At 49.7% G+C, this 21,948-nt stretch overlaps 1 protein-coding gene across 1 annotated transcript; it reads left to right on the top strand.

Annotated features, from left to right (window-relative positions):
* Positions 1-336: 336 nt before the first annotated feature.
* Positions 337-21,948, top strand: IL22RA1 (interleukin 22 receptor subunit alpha 1). The gene is made up of 7 exons (XM_047726588.1): positions 337-475; positions 4,680-4,812; positions 5,739-5,917; positions 7,556-7,731; positions 13,437-13,575; positions 17,700-17,821; positions 18,727-21,948. The coding sequence occupies exons 1-7, from the start codon at positions 433-435 to the stop codon at positions 19,675-19,677; spliced, it is 1,743 nt and encodes a 580-aa protein (XP_047582544.1). The 5' UTR covers positions 337-432; the 3' UTR covers positions 19,678-21,948.

The following is a 21,948-nucleotide window of genomic DNA, read 5'->3' on the forward strand; positions in this document are numbered from 1 at the left end:
CCTAATAATAAAATCACAGGGACAAAAGTCACATGCATCTTGCAGGTTTTTGAAACACAGCGTCAAATTTTTGCTGCTTTTTTTTTTTTTTTTTTTTTTTTTTGCCTCTGAGCTTCCTGATAAAGCACTGGAGTGTCTTGGGTAGAATCAGTCACCAGACCAGATAAACGAGCTGGCCTGTCACTGTTACTGTCTTCTGCATGCAGGAAGGGAACTCCCTTGGATCCTGCCCAGGACTTGGAATTCCGAAGCACACACACCAGACACCTTTGCACCTCGCTCCCCCTGCTCAGGCCCCACCTCCCCCTCCTTTCCCCGCCCCTGTGGCGTGGCCAGGTGGAGCCCAGTGCCTCTGAGGCGGCAAAGCTTCCCAGCCCTCCATCTGGTCTCAGCCCAGAGCCAAGGCCAGAAGAGGGCTCTGAGCCCGGCCCCATGAGGACGCTACTGACCATCCTGGCCGCGGGATCCCTGGCCGGTGAGTGCCCACTGCCCTGTGGTCAGAACTCCCCCAACACCCAGCACGGTTAACCAGGGTTCCATACACACACACACACACACACACACAGCTCCAGATGGCCAGTTTCAGTTTCTCCACCAGCGCTTCCCTGGGGGACAAGCTTCCCCGGAGAACTGGGGAACACCTCAAGGTACTGGGGAGGATGAGTGGGTCCCTCAGATCTGGCTTCTTCCAGAGACTCCACTAACCTCAAGACTTGGGGAGGCAGCCAACTGTCAGAACTGGGGTGCCGGAAGCCCTCACCTCGGTGGATGGAGAATTGGCTTGAGGGAGGCAGACATCCTTGGACCCCTGGAATAATTCTGAGAGTTATAGCATCCCTTCTTCCGCTTCTGGTTGGCACTGGCCCAACAAGGGCAGGGGGGAGAAGGACAGATGGGCAAAACTTGACGGTGCCCTTTGTTTCTCTCCACTACCCGTGGTGGCCTCTTCTGACCCCTCACATTAGATTTAAAAGAGCATTAACTGGGGCACCTGGGTGGCTCAGTCGGTTAAGCGTCTGCCTTCAGCTCAGGTCATGATTACAGGGTCCTGGAATTGAGCCCCATGTCAGGCTCTCCACTCAGCAGGGAGTCTGCTTCTCCCTTTGCCCCTTCCTCCACTTGTGCTTGCTTTTGCTCTCTCAAATACATAAATAAAAATCTTTAAAATAAATAAATAAATAAAAGAGCATTAACTCTAGGAAATAAACTGAGGGTTGCTGGCGGGAAGGTGAGTGGGGGATGGGGTAACTGGGGGGATGGGCATAAATGAGGGCACTTGAAGTAATGAGCACTGGGTATTATATGCAGCTAATGAATCACTAAATTCTGCCTCTGAAATTAATAATACAGCATATGTTAATTAAATCGAATGGAAATAAACATTTTTAAGAAATAAAGTAAAAGAACATTTTCTCCCAGAAGGGCCAGGTCTGCTACATTAAAAGATCTTAAAAACATCAGGGCCCTTTTGAAAACGGGACAAAAGCACATAGTTTTAAAATCCAATAAAATGGATTTCTTGATTTAACATTGTAGAGAACTTTCAGATAGATACATGAGATCCCAGATTGGCTCTCTGCTCCCTAAGACGTTTAATAAAATTCAGGGAACTTTCTCAGGAAGTGAACGTATTGTCCGGACTGAAGAGCGGGGAGAGATGGCCCTTGCAAGGCCCCTTCTAGCTCAAGGGCAGGATGAAGTCCATACGGGCCGGAGCTTCCCAGCCCTCTCTGTTGCTGTCCTTTTTGTCAGCTGGTGAGATCTCAGCGTTTCCCGCTGCTATCTGGGTCTTTCAAGTCTGTTCAACTCCGGCATCCAGCGTTGGCATTCCCAATGCATTGGGCCCTTGATGAGTGAGGAAGACTCGCTGTATTCCCCCAAATACTCCATTCTGGTTGGAAATCTTAGAGGCTCTGGATCCTTGTGGATGGGGACCAAGGGGCAGCAACCTTAGGAGTTGTTACAAGACAAGAAGGTTCTCGGGGCACCAGATCTCCACTGCCCTGGCATTCTCAGGCTGATTAGAGAATATTCTGGATTATTTTTGTTTGTTTTTCCTTATCTTCCTAACTTGTTGGCATAAAATTGTTTTTCCAAATGAATGTGGAAACTTCCTTTCATAGAAGCTACCAGTCTGTCAGTTTCTAAACAACACATGTGTCCCTAAGGATTTCACAATGTAGACTTTCACCCAGGAAGTACGGAAACAACGCAGGCTGAGGAATACATAATAGCTTGGGGCAGGGGGAGAATGGGCAGGGCAGGAGAGGGAGAAATCTCTTTTTTTTTTTTTTTTTTTTTTTGAAGAATTTATTTATTTCTTAGAGAGAGAACGCTTAAGCTCAGGGGGCAGGGGGACAGAGGGAGAAAGAGAATCCGAATTGGATTCTGCACTGAGCGCAGAACCCGACTCAGGGCTTGATCCCAGGACACCGAGATCATGAACTGAGCCGAAATCGGGAGCCAGATGCTTAACCAACTGAGCCACCCATGTGCCCCAAGGGAGAGATCTTGTTAGCCCTCAATGCCCCCCTAAAGAAGAGTCCAGCCAAGGTTCACCTACTCCATTTCTGGAAGCCAACTTCAGTTCCCTCTTGGAAAATGATGCCAACCTCTTCCAGCCTGGGCCCCTTACCTCCTGAGCATGTCCCAGCCCCAGCCACCAGGCTCCCCCACCACAAGTGGCCTGCCAGGATACTGACCCCAACCAGCAACCTTCCCAGTGCTGCCCCTACCCCACCACTTAGCGGTAGTTAAGCCCAGCCCCAGATAGACCCTAGCCTTCTCTCAAATCCCACCCTCCCTCTCTCCTGCCCTAACTTTATCACCCCCACTGGAAGCCACCATTCAGTTCTGACCTCAGGTGGACTCTCTCCCTCATCTTAAGACTGAGCCCTGAATCCAGAACAGACCCCAATTCTGCCCAGACTCAAAACCAAACAAGAAGTCAGCCACACTTCAGGGCTCAGTAGCATAGCCATCACTTTGGCTAGAGGCAGTAAGACATGTCCTCCCCATGTCCCTAGGCCCTGTTCTAGGAGTTCCAGGAAGCCTGAAACACAAAGGTTTCTATAGCTGTTGGGGCTGACCAGCTCAGATTCAAAGAGGAATGTGGCCTTAGATTTAACCAGTGGGTACACAGCAGGGTTGGGCTGTCCAAACACTCTTCCCCATCCCCAGGGGCCTCCTAAGCCCATGGACCCCTCTTGCGAGATATTGTATGTAGGCTTGGAGTGGGGAGTAAATAACGATCCGCTCCCTTACACCTTGGCCCTGTTGGTGGTCATGACCATGTCCGGGGTGGAGCGAGGCACACACACATCAAAGACACATACGCACTCAAGGCCCCAAGGCCTTGACGCAACTGGGGACCCAACCAGGTCCGCACCTGCTTATTTCCCACCCCAGCCAGCCAGGCCCTTCTGAGCATGCTCAGAGCCAACTGCCGGCTCTGGCCGCCATTTTCCTGCAACCCCTCTTCCTTTCCACAGACCATGCGGGGAAGGCTGAGAGAATAGTTTCATAAGCGAAGTCTCTCATTTATAGTTCAAGATCGCTTCATGGGCAGTGGCCCCTCCCTTGTGGCTCGCCAGCCCCCCCTCCCCCGGTGAAGTCTGTGCTCTGCCTTCCTCCCTGGGCAGGATGGGCAGGGACTGGTTCAGCCCACAGAGAGGCAGGAGCTCACAAACGTCCTCTCCAGCCTTGCTTGGAATTACTGACTCGGAGAAAGTCATTCTTTGGTGTATCATTGAAGGGTCAATGTGTAGTTGAGTGTCTTTCCAGTATCCCGTGGGTGAGGGCACCCGCCTCAGGTGTGCTCAGAAGGGAAGGACAGACAACCCCAAGTGTGGTTAGGGGTGTGGAGTAGACGCAGCGCTCACACGAGGCCGGTGGGGACACAGGGGGACACAGGGGCTGCAGCTGCTCTGGAAAAGAGTGTGAAGCTCTGGGCAGTTCTTCACAGAGTCAGACAGAATTACCGTCCGACCCGGGAGTTCCACTCTGAGCTCTACACCTGACAGAACCGAAAACATAGGGCCACTTAAAAACTTGCACACGAACGTTCACCATAGCATTGTTCATAATAGCCGAAAAAGTAGAAACAGCCCCAGTGTCCCTCAACTGATGAACAGATAAACAAATTGCAGAATAGCCACACAGCAGGGTACTATTCAGCCATGCAAAGGAAGTAAGGGCTGACACATGCTACATGAAGAAATCTCGAAAACATTGTGCTAAGTGAAAGGAACCAGACACAAAAGACACTTTTCATAAGAATCGTCTGAAAAGTCCAGAATAGGAAGATCCGTAGACCTAGAAAGCAGCTTAGTGGTTGCTTTCAGGCTGGGGGGAGGGAAGGAAGAGAGACGGACTCCTAATGGACACAGGGGTCCTTTTTAGGGTGATGACAATGGTCTGGAATTAGATAGCGGTAATGGTTTCACAGCTTCGTGAATATATTCAGAAACCCCTGAAATGCAAGCTTTAAAATGGTGAATTTTATGGGCTGCGAATTATAGCTCAATAAAAATTTTAAAAAGAAGCGAAGGAGGACAGAGATGGTCAGCCCCAGAGTCCCTGGTGGGTGCCGGTCCCACCCTCCTCGTCGGAGGGCTTGCTGGAGGGCTGGGGGCAGGATCCTTGTGCCCGTCTGCTCACCTTGCTCCCGCTTCCCACAGCTCACACTGCTGAGAACACCTCAGATCTTCTTCAGCACGTAAAATTCCAGTCCAGCAACTTCGAAAACATCCTGACGTGGGACAGCGGGCTGGAGAGCGCCCCAGACTTGGTCTACAGCGTGGAGTATAAAACGTAGGCTTCCCTCTCCACACAACCTCTTTGGATTCTGCTCTGAAGCCAACCATTCCAAGAAAATCCCCCTCTGCCCTATGTTTTCCTTCTCCCCACCCCCGCCGCCCCCGGAATGATGGGACACAGCCTGAACCAGACCCTGCCAGACAGAGCTTTGCTCCTTTGTGGTTTCTTTTGCAAAGGGAGGATAAAATAATGGTTAAAAGGACAGGTTCTGGAGTCAGACTGCCCAGGCTTACCTGCAGCTCTCTGGCCTTTATAACCTGGGGCAATGCGGTAATCTCGCCAAGCCTCAGTTTCCCCACCCATAAAGTAAGCCTAGCAAGAGGACCTCCATCATAGGATCATCAGGTAGATTAAACAAGATAGGCATGAGGGCTTGTGCCTGGCAGGTAATGAAATTGTTTTGTTGTTATCCGGGAGACTAGGTCAACAAAGAGTCGTGTCCACCCCCTCAAGCCCATGCCCCTCTTCCTTCTCGTCTCCCTTCCTACACAGAGGAGGAGGTTGGCATGGGCTTAGGGGTCTGCAAACCTGGGTTCCATCGCTGATCCTGCCATTTCGTCCTGTGGCAAGTCACTTCCCAGCCTCAGTTCCCTCATCCATAAAACGGGGATAATAGTGCCTGCTTCAAAGGCTTATGGTAATGATGAGCCCAGAATGTGAATTCAGACTGGCTGGGTTCAAATCCACACCGGTCCCAATTTTACCTCTTTAAACCTCAGCGTCCTTATTCGAAAAGGAGGGAGAACCATGTCTGAACCTCACGGGATCATTGTGAGGACTAACAGATCAGTCACAGAAGGGGCCTGGGACACAGAATGTGCTAAGTAAATATTAGATATCATTATCATTATTAATAAACCGCAGGCCTGGTGCCAGGTCCAATCATTCAAGGTGTGCTCCGGCCCCTCCCGTGCCTACAGGTATGGGGAGAGAAAGTGGCTGGTAAAGGAGGGCTGCCAGCGGATCACCCGGAAATCCTGCAACCTGACCATGGAAACGGGCAACTTCATGGAGCCCTACTACGCCCGGGTAACTGCCATCAGCACGGGAGGCCGGTCAGTCACCAAGATGACCGACCGGTTCACCTCGCTGCAACAGAGTGAGTGGGCACCCCTCACTGCAGGGGGAGGGGTGGAGGGAGGCCCCGAAGGGCAGGGGACAGTTCAAGATGTGGCTTTTAGGGAAGGTCGTCCCAACTAGAGAGCATCTGTGCACAGCCAGCCGTCTTTCTCCAGCTCCATCCTGGCCTCCCAAGGTCAGATCACCTTCCTCTGGCCTATGGACTCCAGCCAAGGGCTCCTAACTCAGTGCCCTACTCTGGCCCTGACTCTTCTAATCCTTAGTCTTGGTCCGGGCTTCCACATCACCTCCTAAGTAGGTGTCCCCACTCTCAGCCCCAACAACCTCATTTCACTATGTCACCACCTGCTACTCTCTGTCACGGTCAGCTGTACGTTGTCTTCATAGCTCCCATCCCCATCTGCAGAGATGGCATCTGCCTGTCTGTATCCCACCTGCCTCCGAGGCAGTGGAATCCCACGTTCTCGGTCCTTCTCGTAGGGTCTGGCATGGAGCAGGGCCCACAACATAACTGATGAATGAATGAATATGAGTCACCAAACTCCCCATGCAAATTGAGCAGGCGGTGGTGTTCACTAAGGGACTTCACAGCCAGGTGGCTTTCCAAGAAAAGAAAAAAGAAAATTAAACAAGTTATTTTTTTTTCTTGGCTTATTCAATTAATACATATTTGTCATAGAAAATCTGGAAAATATAGAAATGCACAAAGAAAAAAGAAAGAAGCCCAAAATAACATGAACACTAAAACATCACCATAGCTGCTAGCAACAGTCTCTACTCTTTTGTGACCTGGTTGGTTGGGGGGTTTTCATACAACGCCCCTCAGGAACATTTGCCCACGTCGTTAGGCACTTCTCCGCAACCTGACATTTCACAGCTGCAAAATGATCTGTTCTATGGAGGTTATCTTAATTTATGTCCCCAATTCCCTTTTTGAGGACTTTAACTCAGTTTTTCAATTTTGTAAACAAAACGAAGTGAACATCCTTCTAGCTCCTATATCATCCATCTCGGAGATCAATGGGCCCTTGAGGGAATTTTATAAATTCACTTCATGGGGAATAACGGCTCATGAATCCCCAAAATCAAGTCAAATTTTTGTATAGGTACCTTTTGGGGAAGAGAAGACCCATATCATTCATCAAATTCCTAAGAGGGTCTATAAACCAGTAAAGGTTATTTGGTTATTTGGAAGATCATGTCTTGAGAGAGATTGAAGTCTCAGGCCTGACCTTTGAGGCCAAATCAATAATTTGGGGTGCCCCGAACATTACTTAGTTTATGCTGCTGAACCGTCAGTCCCCAAAGCTATCATTGCCAATAGATCAAGGGAAAGGGTGCTCTGGGCGGACTCAAGGTAGGGATTGTGGAGGCAGGGACGGGGGCATGGCTAATCTAGGAGGCCAGTGCCTCTCTCCCTGGGTTCTGCCCATTTACCTCTGGGCACCCCTTTGCCAGCCTTAAACCCAAACACCGGTTGCTAGAAGCACTTTACTCTTCTCACCTATTTGTCTAGCTGCTATTTTCAGAAGCATAGCTGGGGTTGGGGTGGGAGGAGGGGGGAGGCAGTCAGTCATGTCCCCTGGTCCAGGGCAACCTCAGAAACTCCTGGCTAATTCTAGCCTTTTCTTTTTGTTTTTCTCTTTCCCTTTTCCAGCTACCATCAAGCCACCCGATGTGACCTGTATCCCCAAGGTGAGATCCATCCAGATGGTCATCCATCCCACCTCCACACCTATCCAAGCAGGGGATGGCCACCGGCTCACCCTGGAGGATATCTTCCCTGACCTGTTCTACCGTTTAGAGCTCCAGGTCAACCAAACCTACCAAATGGTAAATATATATGTGTCTCTGGTCCATCCCTCCCTGGGAGCTCATTTCTCCGTCATCTACATGGCTTCAAGTAGAAAGGAGATGTTTTATATAAATTAACATTTTCCAAAACACAGCCCTCCCTCTTGTAGATCACACAGGCAAGATCCTGCTAAAGTCTCTGACAAGTCCTGCAAAGCCAAGACTCCAGTGTCATTTCATTGAATATGACTTCTCTCAAATTTCTTGACCAGAGAAACTCCTTTTATTTGCATAATTTTTTAACTTTTTTTTTTTTTTTTTTTTTTTTTTTTTTTTTTTTTTTGCCTAATGCTTTATAATATTCTGGAGAGCAACCTCTACTCACATCTTCAGATGTCCACTTTGGAAAATGCTGAAATCTATGTCTACTATTGCAGTTCTTTTTGCTGGTTCTCCTCCATTGGCAGGAACTGGATACGGCAGGGTCTTAAGATCACCAGCAATGAAAGTTGGAAGGCGGGGGCATAAATGGTCAAATAATAGATGAGGTATTTCTTTTGTATCCAGAACACATGTATTTTCTCCTTAGCATGCACCAGGGTCCATAATTCCATTGAATGACTATTCCCAAGAGGTTTAGAATCTAGTAGATGGGAAAGGAGTTAAATAAGACTTTAAATAGTTATAGATAGAGGAAAATAAAGATTCAGTGCAGTGGAGCAGGGGCAGGGAGGTGGGAGGGGAGATGGCAGCCCAAAGGTTCTGGAAAAACTTCCAGAAGAATTTTCTGGTGCCAATACCAACTTTTGAGGCAGTCAGTAATACATGCTTACTCTATCATTTATCCCTCACCACAACCCTATGAGGTAGGGTCTACCTTCTTCATCTCCTGAATGAGACAGCAGAGGCTCAGAGAGGTTAAGGCACTTGCTCAAGATTGGTCAGCAAATGATAGCTTGGTCAAAATTCAGATCCAGCACGGTCCACAGCCCACATTTCCCCCTCCCTGCCTAGACTGCCCCACCATGATCGGAGAGAGAGAAGCAGGAAAACTTAAAAGCTTCCTGGAAAGCACAAAACTGCCCAGCCTGGCTGGAGCATGGAGACATGCAGACCAGTTTCTCAAAACCTGGCCCCAAATGGCATCGGAATCTCCAGCAATATTTATTTAAAATGCAGGGGCCTGGGCCTTCCTCTAGTCTACTCAATGCAATTCTGCAACAGCACCTCTAGGGTCTGAGTTTTTAGCCGGCAGCTGGAGTGCTTCTTACCCACCCTGACGCTGGAGACCTGGTGTAGAGGAGGCAAGGGAGGTAAGCCTGGGCGGACAGGCTGGGAGGTCTGGGGTGGTAGACGGAGGTTCTATCCATGGCAGTAGTCAGGGGAGCAACTAGAGATTACTGAGCAAGACAAGACCTTATCACACTACCTATTAGTAAATATTTGGGCTGCAGTGAATATCTTACTGACAACTTAATTCAGTTTGTGGTCAGAGAACACACTCAGCTTGTTTGCAGCTCTTCTTTATGGCGCAGCATCTGGCCCATTTAGTGAGCGTCTCACGTGCACCGGAAAGAGTGTGTGTCTTGCAGTTGTGTGGCGGAGCGCTCTGTAAATATCCGTTCCATAAAGGTGGCTAATCGTGTGACTCGGGTCTTCTGTGTCTTTCCCGATTTGGAGAAGATCTATCGTTCTTTTCATTGCTGAGAGTTAAAAATCTCCAGCTAGCACTGTGGATTGGTCTCTTTTCCTCCTAATTCTGTGCAGATTTGCTTCATGCCTTTTGAAACACGGTTCTCGAACACATGCACGTTTCTGATTGTTACAGCCTCCTGATAAATCGACCCTTTTATCGTTACGAAATGTCCTTTTTTTCCCTCCAGTGCTATTCTTTGTAGTGAAGTCCGCTTGTTATATGAATACCTGTGATTCATAGAGCCACTCCAGCCTCGCACACTCACAATCTGCCTGGTGTGTCTTTTTTTTTTTTTTTTAGATTCTATTTATTTATTTATTTATTTGAGAGAGAAAGAGCGCACAAGCAGTGGGGAAGGGCAGAAGATGAGGGAGAAGCAGGCTTCCTGCAGAGCAGGGAGCCCGGCATGGGGCTCGATCCCAGGACCCTGAGATCATGACCTGAGCCAAAGGCAAACGCTTAACCCACTGAGCCACCCAGGCACCCCTGCTGGCCATATCTTTTTTTCCTCCCTGTATTGTCGCTCTAACTGTGTCTTATATTTAAAATGCATCCCTTGAAGACAGCATTCTGACATCCCTGCCCTTTTTTATTTCGAGATATAACTCACATGCCACAAAATCCTCCCTTTGAAAGTGCACAGCTCTATGGTGTGACCATCACTGCTAATTCTTCTTATGCTATTAAACTGTTTTCCAGTGCTCTGACTCTTCTCTCAACTCCAATCTGTTATTAAGACCATTCAGGGGCACCTGGGTGGCTCAGAGGTTGAGTGTCTGCCTTCAGCTCAGGTCATGATCCCAGGGTCCTGGGATCAAGCCCCACGTTGGGCTCCCTGCTCAGCAGGGGGCCTGCTTCTCCCTCTCCCACTCCCCCTGCTTGTGTTCCCTCTCTTGCTGTGTCTCTCCCTGTCAAATAAATAAGTTAAAAAAAAATCTTAAAAAAAAGACCAAGTGAGATTTTTATTTAGATATTATATTTTTCAGTTTTAACATTCCCAATTTTCATGGTTTCTACATCCTAGTGAGATTTCCTAGTCATTTTCCTTCCTAAGCACATTTTCATTCACTTCCTTGAGCGTATTTATACTATTTATACTATTAATAGTATACTATACTATACTATATATACTATATACTATACTATATATATACTATATACTACTACTATATACTATATATACTATATACTACTACTAGTATACTATACTATATATACTATGTACTATACATATGCTATATATACTATATATACTATATATGCTATATATACTATATATATACTATATATACTATATTTATACCATATATACTATATACTATATTTATACTACTAGTATATTATACTATACTATATATACTATATACTATACTATATATACCATATATTATATATACTATATTTATACTACTACTAGTATACTATACTAGTATATATTTATATTTATATTTATATATTTATATATTTATACTAGCTGGTAGGATATCATTGTCTGGGAGTGCCTGGGTGGCTCAGTCAGTTAAGCAGTTAAGCATCTGCTTTTGTCTCAGGTCATGATCTCAGGGTCCTGGTATCAAGCCCCCTCATCAGGCTCCCTGCTCCCTCTCCCTCTGCCCTTCCCTCTATCCCTGCCTCTGCTTGAGCTTTCTCAATCTCGTTTTCTCTCCAGTAAATAAATAAATAAATGAAACCTTAAAAAGAGAGAGAGAGAAAATCATTGCTAATTCCAGTATTTGGTCATCTTGGAGTAGGTCACCATTAATTGTCTTCTCTCCTGAATGTGGATTATGTTTTCTCTTACTTTGCATGTCTAACGATTTTGGAATGTAGCCTGGGTGTTGTGAATGGTATAGTTGAGGGACTCTGGATTCTGTTCTATTCCTCTGAAGATTATTGATTTGTTTTGTTTTGTTTTGTTTTAGCAGGTAGATAATTTGGCTGAACTTCAAATTCCAAAATCTCAGTCCCATTCTTTCACCTTTACCTGGGCTTCTTGGAGTTTACCCTACTTGCTTTAAGGGCCAGGCTGGGATCTGGGCGAATTTTATACTCAGAACTTGGGCCTCCCTCTCTGTGGATCTCTCCTATCTACGGTCTCTCCCCTCACTTTCTAGCTGTTAGGATTGCCCAGAACTCTGTCTTCTTATTTTTCAAACCAGTCCGATTACAAGGTTTCTATTTAGGTTTAAACCTTCCCACAAGGTGAAGGCCTGCTTTCAACCTAAAAGACGAGAAATTCACCCAATGACTTTCCCTGCCTCCTTTCTCCAATATCTGCCTGCTTCTGCTTATTCTCCAGTGCTGACAGGTGGGTTTTTATTTGGGCCAGAGTTTATAGTTTTTGCTTTAGGGAGGGTTGATCCAAAGAAGCTGTAAATTACTGGGAGCAGAAAGAAGAGAGATCAAATGTGAAAATGAAAGAGAGATCAGGATAGAAAGTTAGGGCCCACTGCAATAGTAGGGGCTGGAAATCACTGGGCCTGAAGCAGGCCAGAGGCAGTACAACATCTGGGAAAGGAGGAATTTGGGGCCATAGCAACTCTGCTGGATTGTGTCACACGATCTTTAATGTGTGCCCTTTCAACCATATGAGTGACACAAAACAATAAGTCATGAAATCTATTTCTGTACTTCACCCACTCACACCACCCTTGAAAAATAAAAATAAAAATAACCCTAAACCCTGGGTTCCATGTGCCCAGAAAGGTGAAGATGTACCTGAAATGCAAAAAACCAAAGAAGAAAATTCTTAGTTTTTGGACGTCCAAGAGCACAACTTCTGGCCCTTTAAAGGGAGGTTTATGGGTCACTTAAGGCCAATTAGATAGAAGAGATGTGAAGGGGGCTTTGCCAGAAATGGCTTCAAGTTCTGGGCCTTGAATACTGGAACAAGATAGATGCTATGAATAGAGCTAGGGAATCACACACAGGTGCAGGTTTGAGGTTTGGGAGGGGGCGGGACCCAGACTTCTAGAAGACATCAGCGCGTTTGGACATGCTGAGTTAGACATGCCCGCAGGGTGCCATCCACCAGTGAGCTCAAAGTGCACGTCCAACCTGACAGCTCTTGCTAAGTTTGGAGTTTTCTACACATTGGTGATCTCAGGAGCCATGGGGCCAGATAAGATCACTTGGTGAGAGAGTAAGTGGAGAGAGAAAAAACTGGATGAAGAGTAAATCTTGCAGAACAACAGAATTGAGGCACTGAGACCGAAGAGAGAAGTAGGATGAGTACCAGAATGATGGAACAAGGCAGCCAAAGGAGGAGTTCAAGGTCAAGAGGTTAGAGACACACCAGAAAGCGAGAGTAAAAAAAACAAAAACAAACAAACAAAAAAACAGTTCCAGCAGAAAGAGCAACTGCAAAGGAGCAAGGGCTCTTTAATGGGCAAGATGCAGCAGGAACAATGGGTGGTCAGCATTGGTGGAGCCCATAAGCCAGGTGGGCCATAGAGAGAGAGAAGTGGACAGGGAGACAGGGACCAGGGTTTTATCTCATGATATGGGCCAAGCCATCAAAAGATTTAAATAGGGGAACATTAGAATTAGCATTGGAATGATAATATTCTTTTAGAAATATCACTTTGGCACTAGGATGACTATAGAGGTGGACGGGGGCAAAACCAGAGACAGGTGACCAGTGAGGAAGCCACTGCCAGAGTCCAGACTCAAGATGGTGAGGCCCAGTTAAGGCAGAAGCAATGAGGAAGGCAAGAGAGGGATGGATAGTCAGGGTTTTTTGATGTTTGATAAAGAAGGAGGAGGAGGAGAAGAGCTAGAAGAAGGAGGGATAATGATGATGTTGGTGGTGATGGTGATAGTTATGGTGATGGTGGTAGCTATGGTGATGATGGTGATGGTAATGGCGCAGAAGGTAGGGAAATAAGAACAGAGCCTTATGGACTGACCCACCAGTTTTTGGTTTGGGTAGCTGGTGGCACCATTGTATTGAGCACAGTGACCCAGGCAGACGTGTGCGCAGGCTGACGGGCTCCAAGTGGAGACTGATGACTAGGAGAAGTCACTCTGGGTTCTCTGTCTACTTCAGCACCTTGGAGGGAAGCAGAGAGACTACGAGTTCACTGGCCTGACCCCTGACACAGAGTTCCTTGGGACCACCATGATTTTTGTTCCAAACTGGTCCAAAGAGAGCGCCCCCTACGTGTGCCGAGTGAAGACACTGCCAGGTAAGTTCAGCGGAAACCAGAGGGAGGCAGGACTCCAGAATTCAAATATCCGCCCTGTGCTCTCTTTCCCTGTAACCCAGGTGAGGTTTGGCAGTGCTCACACAACTGCAGGATTATTACTGTGTTACCAAATTCAGTCTTCGTTAATCCGTCACTGAGTTAGCTGATGGGTTATCATTAAACACATTTAATCCCCGCCCTCCAGCCCACTGGGTTTCCTGTCCCTGGCCAGCTTTCTGTGTACCCTGGCAAAGCAAATTTGCTTAATATTAACCCAGGTGAGATATCCTAGGAAATAATATGCAGAAGGGAAAGCAGAGAAAAGTCCCCTCAATATCTTCCAAAGTCAAAGAGTAGTAACAGTGATGACAGTGATGAGAACTAGCATTTCTTTTTTTTTTTTAAGATTTTATTCATTTATTTGAGAAAGAGAGAGGGGGGGAGAAAGCACAGAAGGAGAAGGAGAAGCAGATTCCCCACCTAGCAGAGAGCCCAACATGGAGCTTGATCCCAGGACCCCAAGATCACGACCCAAGCCTAAGGCAGGCACTTAACTGACTGAGCCACCCAGGCACCCTGAGAACTAACATTTCTGCAACCAGGGACCAGGCACCACTAAGTGCAATCCTCATGAACCAGCTACAAGACGTCTGTGATTATTGCTTTGTTTTACTGAGGGAGCCGAGGTTCAGAGTGGTTAAGTAACTTGCCCAAGGACATGCAGGTGGCGAAGGATAGGACTAGGCTGAATTCAGGAGCACCAGGGCACTACCGTCAAAATCGTTTTGAGTCATCGGCTCAGGGAGATGGTGCACCATGCTCCCTTCCTGTAGCACACTGAAACTCGATTCTCATCGTTAAGCAGCATATGATATTTTTATTAGCGTTCATGTTCACAGAGATAGAAATGTTGTAATGCTCAGAGCTACAAGTTTAGAAGATGAAAGTGATAGTAGTGGGTCCGGTGGATTTGGAAAAAAGAGTCTCCTCCTTAGTCATCAGCTTCAGAGTAATGATGTCAGTAGGCGATTTCAGTTTTGATGAACAGAGACGGGGTGCCTGCTAGAGGCAGAGTCCTAGGGTCAAGTGCTGCTTGGTAGAATCGTCATCACATAGGTTCTGGTCCCTGGTATTGTTCAGAAACTCAACTCACCAGTTGCCCCAAGAGCTCACAAGAGACTGACTTCTGCAGCCAAGTCCAGTACATGAATTTTCAGGGGAAGAGATGCCGGGTAGAGCAGCCAGCACTGGCCACTTGCACGAGGCATGCCCTTCCTGGGGAAAGCGCCACCGGGGAGACCAGAATAGAAATTGGCAAGAGCAGAACTGGAAAAGGAAACTGACTTTGCAGGCACCACGCTGGGAGCCTGTATATGATTTGGGACCCTCTCCCCTGGAGGAACCAGAAAAATCTTGCCCATTCCTGACCCCGCCTGTCCCCCAACCCTGCTTTCTGACAACATGAGGACCACTCCATGCTTATCCTTTTGTTCTTACGTGATCTAGCTCTTGATGTGATACTTTTTTTCCCCCTAAGACCGTAGCTGCTTTCATATAAATCACATTTCTTATTGGCTAGTTCTTGCTGACATAGAGAAGACACATCATCCTTAAAAATAAAGTATGTGAATAACAGTTCCTACCGTTTATTAAGTAGCCACTCCATTGCCAGACACTGTGTTAAATGTTCCATATATTGTCCCATTGAATTTTTATCAGAACCCTATAGCCTGGGTAGCTTCATCCCCAAGAGGAGGAACTCTGGCTCAGAGAGGCTGAAAGGCTCAGCAGTAACCACACAGCTGGTCAGTGAACCCAGTTAGTTCATCTGATCTTGAAACCTCACCTTGCAATTTTGTTCACAGCTAGACCTCTCTACTGCACATTTATTCCTCTTATTTCCACTTCAGAGTGATATATCCTGCCCTTGACTCCATAGCCTGTGGTCTGTTCTTATACCCGGAGTCCAGAATTCCCACTTTCCGGGCGCCTGGGTGGCTCAGTGGGTTGGGCCGCTGCCTTCGGCTCGGGTCGTGATCTCAGGGTCCTGGGATCGAGGCCCGCATCGGGCTCTCTGCTCGGCAGGGAGCCTGCTTCCTCCTCTCTCTCTGCCTGCCTCTCTGCCTGCTTGTGATCTCTCTCTGTCAAATAAATAAATAAAATCTTTAAAAAAAAAAAAAAAAGAATTCCCACTTTCCCTCTTGGGATGTCTGTCTACTCCTAGACATGTCACGGAGTAACATCCCAGTATCTTGAAACTGGAAAGGACTCTCACCCCATATCCAGTTCTTACAGATTAGGCAACTAAGGCATCCTTGTGCGATGCCTGTGAGGAGAGCTTTGTAGGTGTACATGATAAGCCTGGTTCCCACGAGTAGCTGTGTGACCTTGGTCAAGTCACTCAGCCTCTGACACTCAGCTTCATCATCCCTAAGAAGAGAGCATCTCTGGCCCTCTCTGTTTGGTGGGATATCATAGGTAAAGCACACCACACAGTGCAAACAGGTAAGAGCTCCATAACTACTGGCTACTCTTTTTAATACAGAGTAGACCAGAGAGAGTCGTGCAGCAGAGAGAAGGCTTCTCAGCCTATGGTGGCTGAACCAGATCTCTAACACCACACACTCCAGAGCTGTTTCCATTACTTCTTCCTGCCTTCCCATGTGTTAAATGGCACATGGGAGTGGTCCGAGTCCCTGTCCTACCCCGCCAGAGGAGCACTGGTTTTCCCATACCATTAGGCATGTCACGTAGAGACTTTCTGGCTGAGTCTTCTCCCTGGAGTAGCAACGGGAGTATTACGTGATGGGGGACAGGACGTCACTGAAGTGGGAAGCTGACCCAGGGAGGCCCAAGCCTCATGGGCTGGGAAGGAGCTGGAAGTGGAAGCTCCAGCGATTCCCAGGGTTCACAGCGATTGCCAAGGTCACTGGCAGCTGGTGACCAGCACCCCACGCTGAAGCCACCAGAAGGAATGAAAGGAGGGTGGCCTGGAGAGTCCAAACCCCTGGAGAACACAAGTCAATAGTTTTAACAAAAACCCAACTATAGTTTCCTCAACCTACGCCCCCGACCAGTCCCACGGGGGCGAGAAGTGTGTCACACCAAGAACCGGCTGTGGCCATCCTGAAGATGCGGGACCACAGGGAGAAGGCTCCACACTGAAGCCCTCAGTCGTCCTTCGGCTTCCCCTTGAGAAAGGGTGGTGCTGCCCCAGGTGCTCCCTCCAGAGCAAGATCTTCCCTAACATCCGCCCCCCACCCTGTACCTCTGCAGTGGGGCAAGGAGGGCAGGCCCCTCCCATTGCCACGGCCTCCCTGCAGGGGGCTCTGCCTCTGCCCAGAGCCCCCTGCAGGGAGGCCGTGCTGACCTCAGACCCAGGCAAAAGAGGCCTGTTTAGAAAGCTCCACTCTGGCCTTGCTCTGGCCATGGCCTTCCCCACAAGATGAAGAGGAGTCTGAAGGTCAAAATGCACAGGTCCCACTAGAGCCTGTGACCTCCCTTCTAGGCCACACTCTGGGTTCCTGGAACCCCGAGATTCCCTGAACAAATGCCCTGAGGCTGTGTCCAGTCTAATGGATCTGTTCCTTGCATCCCTCCTCCAGGGAGGAGATCCTCTGTTGATGTGCAGAACCTCAGCCCAAAGGGTGGCCAACAGGCAGCTCCGTATTGAGGGGAATGGATGAACTTGGCCGTGTGGGCAGAGGAGTCCACATCCACGTGCACGAGACCCCTGGCAGGGAGGGATGGGGCCAAGGTGGGCCAGGGGACCATGGCAGGCTCTCCCTGTCCCTCCACAGTTCAGCACAGGACCCCAAGGAGTCCAAGAATTCAAAGGTTCTAGGTTGTGATCAAAAGTGTACTTGTCAGGGCAGGAGAATACACATATGTTACTGAGTATACAAATACGATTTATAAATTCTGGATATTTAGACATCTAGTACGCGGCCCTCTCCTCGTACTCCTGACCCAGCCCCGCACACCCTGGGGGCAGGAGAGGACTTCCCAAGCCTGTCCAAAGAGGGCAGGGAGGAGAAGCACCCAGCCCGCAGCATCCACACAAGACCGGGCCCAGACTAGGCCCTGGCCTCAGTCTCCCTGCTCTGGCCCCTGTGCTCCCCCAGATCGGACGTGGACATACTCCTTCTCGGGCGCCATCCTCTTCTCCATGGGCTTCGTCGTCGCGGGGCTCTGTTACCTGAGCTACAGATACGTCTCCAAGCCACCTCCACCTCCCAACTCCCTGGTGAGCAGTTGCACCTGGGGCAAAAGAGGTCCCAGGGTGGGAAGGGGGGCAGGTCCCCAAACCAGCAGACAACACGGGCCCAGGGACCCCTGGCTCTCCCTCAAGGGCAGGAATAAGCACACAGGGTAGAAAATTCAGCCTCGTTTCTCCTCTCCAACCTAAAGCTGGTGAAGACATGGCCCAGCAGGGTGTATTGGAGAAGGGTGGGTGATTGGAACTAGTGGGCTTGGAGCAGAAACCCACTTGTCTTGAAAGCACCTGTGTTAGGCAGGGAACGTGGGACCTGGGAAAGCCTCTACCTCTGCGAGAGACTGAGGGGTCCCTGTGCGGACTAAGCCCCATATAAAGCACCCAAGTGCCACTGGCAGCCCCACTATGGCGGCACGCACTGGCTCTCTGCTGAAGTAGCAGGTCGGCTGCCTCAGATGCCCAATCTGCAGGTCTGGGGCTCTAGGAGCTGGTTCTTGGTTATCATGTGAGGAACAGGGGAGCCTGAGGGCATTTTGCTCAATATCAAAGCCCACATGAGCTATCTCCTGTAGAACTCTCCCGGCCTCCCCTTATCTGCTATCCTTTCACAACTGGCCCCTTCCATCAAACTTTTAGAGACCCATGAGTGAGGAGCTGTGTGGGCCACCACCTTGAGAGTATACTCCAAGGTAACCTCCAATCTGAGTCACCTACTTTCTAGATCATTAGAAGGGACGGCCTCCACCTTCAGGGAGGCCCAGAACTGAGAGGAGTCTCTGGAAAACCAACCGGATGTGCGGCATGTGCATTTTGAAAAGTCCCCCCAGGGGTCTACCCCATCCCCCTTGCCTCTCCATGGAGGACCCAACCACCCGCGGCCCCTCAGGGATCTTACAATGCGCCCTAATGGGTTGACTGTTGTTGTCCCCACACAGAACGTCCAGCGAGTACTAACCTTCCAGCCTCTGCGGTTCATCCAGGAACACGTGCTGATCCCCGTCTTTGACCTGAGCAGCCCCAGCAGTCTGGCTCAGCCCGTCCAGTACTCCCAAGTCAAGGTCTCTGGGCCCAGGGAGTCCCCAGGAGCCCCACCACAGCACAGTGTGTCTGAGATCACCTATCTTGGGCAGCCAGACATCTCCGTTCTCCGGGCCTCTGGAGTGCCACCTCAGCAGACGCTCTCCTCACTGTCCTACGCACCCCAGGCGGCCCCTGAAGTCAAGCCCCTGTCCTATGCGCCCCAAGTAACCCCCGAAGCTAAAACTCCATGCTACACTGCACAGGCCATGGCTGAGGTTCAGCCTCCCTCCTACACCCCTCAGACCGCTCCAGACCGCTGGCCTTCCTATGGGACCTGCGGGGAAGGCTCTGGCAGAGACTCCCCATCCGTGACACCCTCTAGTCTCCAACACCGCAGGACTAAAGGTCAGCTCCAGAAAAAGGCGCCAGCTGAAACCCATATCCCAGATGGCCTTTCTCTGCAAGGGGTGACCTCCTTGGATATGAAGGACCCCCAAGAAGCAAATTTCTTCCACCAGCCTCTGGGAGCTCACAAGGACAGAGCACCTGACCCCAGGGTACTACATAGAGGGGAACCTGGGACACCATCATACCTAAAGGGCCAGCTCCCCCTTCTTGCCTCTGTCCAGATCGAGGGCCACCCGGTCTCCCTCCCTTTGCACACTCCTTCCCTCCCATGTTCCCCCACAGACCAGGAACCAAGTCCCTGGAGCCTGCTGGAGTCCCTCGTGTGTCCCAAGGATGAGGGTCCTGAGTCTAGAATGGAGACCCAGAGCCCAGCCTCTCAGGACTTAGACCTGGAGCCCCCCACAGAACTGGACTCTCTCTTTAGAGGCCTGGCCCTGACCGTGCAGTGGGAGGCCTGAGCAGAGAACAGGGCAGGTCGGGGCTTCCTCCTTGTCCCCACCCAAGCTCACATCGTTGGCCATCACTCCCACCCCCAACCTTGCCATGTGCTCTGCAGCCTTGCCTCAGGGGAATTCTCTTGAAAGAACCAGAGGAAAGAGGGACCTGGGGCCCCTGCCACGGCTGAGCGAGGTGTCAGAGCAAAGCGGCATGATAAGGACTCTGGCTGGAGGATTCTGAGTGTGCGGCACGTGCAGATGAGCTCCGCGGGGCAGGAGGGGACCATCAGAGTGCTGGGTGTTAATGCACGGAGACCTCACAGAGATACAGCGCCACTGGCTCCTAAGAGGCTGGACACGAAGTTCTCCACCCCACTCCCAGCCAGTTTCATAAGCTAATTCAACAGAGAGTGAGGTCTCTACCTCCTCCTGAGAAACGGAGCCTGGAAAGGACACCCCACAGCAGGCTGGGCCAAACCAGAACTTGGCCCATGATAGCACGATGGCAAGACTCCAGGGAGGGGTGCAGCCTGGGGCTCAGTCCCCACCAAGCCGCTGTTGAAAATCCACACTGTCTCAACCTGGCTCCTCTGCCAGAGGCTTTACCCCAGGGGAAAATCAGGTCTACCCGTGAGGGAGAACACACAGGCCTTTCCAGCCCGCAGAAGCTGTAGACCCTCTCCGGAGAGCAGGATTCGTAAGGAACGGCGGCGGGGTGGAGGGGAGGCACACGGCCCCCAAGAAAGAGTACACACTTCAAGACTTTGAAAACTCAGCCTTGGGTTCAGCTCATCTGGGTTCAAATTTCCACCTTACCACTTACCAGCTGTATGACTTCAAGCAAATGAATCACTGCTCAAAACCTCAGTTTCTTCACCTGTAAAATGGGGATCGTAAGACCGACTCCACGGGGTTGTGGTGAGGATGACGTTAACAATGTCTATAAAGCATTTCATGGGGCCTGGCCCGTGGGCAGTGCCCAATCAATGTAGCTACGTCCCCTTGTGATTTTTTGTAATCGGGCCGCACAGTGAGTGACCCACTCCCCCAGCTCAGGGTGGTTTCACATGGGGCATTTTTTCGTGGGCTCAAATTATCCTGACTTTTTCAGGATTGCTCGAGGCCAGGCCAGAGGGGCTAGACTACCTGGGGGAGGTGGAAGGACGGCGGGGCCTTCTGGAAACAGGGTCCAAAGACAAATGGAGCCTTCTCTCTGAGGTTGCAGGGGGAAGTTGTTTGGGAGTGCGGTGGCATTCCCTGAAGATCTCCTTCCCCACACCTCAGCAGAGGCAGTGAGGTGCTCGGTACTTGGTGTTCGGTACTTGGTGGTCAGTACTTGGTGCTCGGTGCTCGGTGCTCGGTACTCGGTGCTCGCTCACTTGCCTTTCTGCCCCCGTGGCCGCTCTCCCATAAGGAAATGGCTCCTTGCTTGTGCTTACAGCATGCTGGCATGTCCTTTGTGTCATTCACCTCCCAGATGACCCTAGGATGAGATAACCAAGGTCCAGAGAGAAGGGACCCAGCTAGGGGGCCTCCCACTGAAGCCAGGACACCGACACCGCTGGAGCTCAAACCCAGCGTTTCCATCCTCCTCACGAGAAGGAGCTTCCCACACTAGTGTGGGTTCTCGGAGATGGGATGGAGGGGGCGGAAGGAAGGCGGCCCCAATGGGGTCTTTAAGGGGTCAGGACCTGTTGACACCCTGTTGTCCCAAAACCTCTTCTGAACATTTCTAAGAAACAAGATCAACGTCTGTTGCCTCAGCATGACCTTCCCGAGTATACAATGTCCTCCGTTCTCTGCACCCAGATGTGTCTCCCACCTCTTCCTCACCACCCCCCCACCCACACACAACACAGCACCAGCTGGTGGTGCTCTTATCTGCTTGTTATTAATTTTTAACATCTCTTCAGGGTCACGGGTCTAGATCCAATATCTCCATAACAGAGGGGTGGGCCACCCTCCTGACCACCTCGGCTGCTCTCTCAGCAGCCGCTAAGGTGGCCCCGTGATTATTCCCCTCCCCCACACTGCAAACAAGTCTATTTCCTGTCACTTGGGGTGAACTTGGCCAAAGGTTGACTATCTTCAGTAATGAGAAACAACTTAACAGCCAGACTGTTCTCACCAGGTAAGTGGGACAGGGAGTCACAGAGATAGATCTATTTTTAAGGCCATAAAAGGGCTGAGAAGCTCTCTAAGCTCCTAGGGGTGACAGATGTCCCAGCTATCCATGACTTTCTGAGGGTGGAGCCTGAGTGCCTAAGAGGAGAGAGGAATGGCTCTGAGCCC

The sequence above is a fragment of the Lutra lutra genome, chromosome 4 (genome assembly GCF_902655055.1).
Source record: "Lutra lutra chromosome 4, mLutLut1.2, whole genome shotgun sequence".
Classification (NCBI taxonomy): Eukaryota; Metazoa; Chordata; class Mammalia; order Carnivora; family Mustelidae; genus Lutra; species Lutra lutra.

Coding starts and splice junctions, on each gene's coding strand:
- IL22RA1 (XM_047726588.1), top strand. CDS start 433: ATGAGGACGCTACTGACCATCCTGGCCGCGGGATCCCTGGCCG. Junction 4,813..5,738: donor TACAGCGTGGAGTATAAAAC/GTAGGCTTCCCT, acceptor CCGTGCCTACAG/GTATGGGGAGAGAAAGTGGC. Junction 7,732..13,436: donor TCAACCAAACCTACCAAATG/GTAAATATATAT, acceptor TGTCTACTTCAG/CACCTTGGAGGGAAGCAGAG.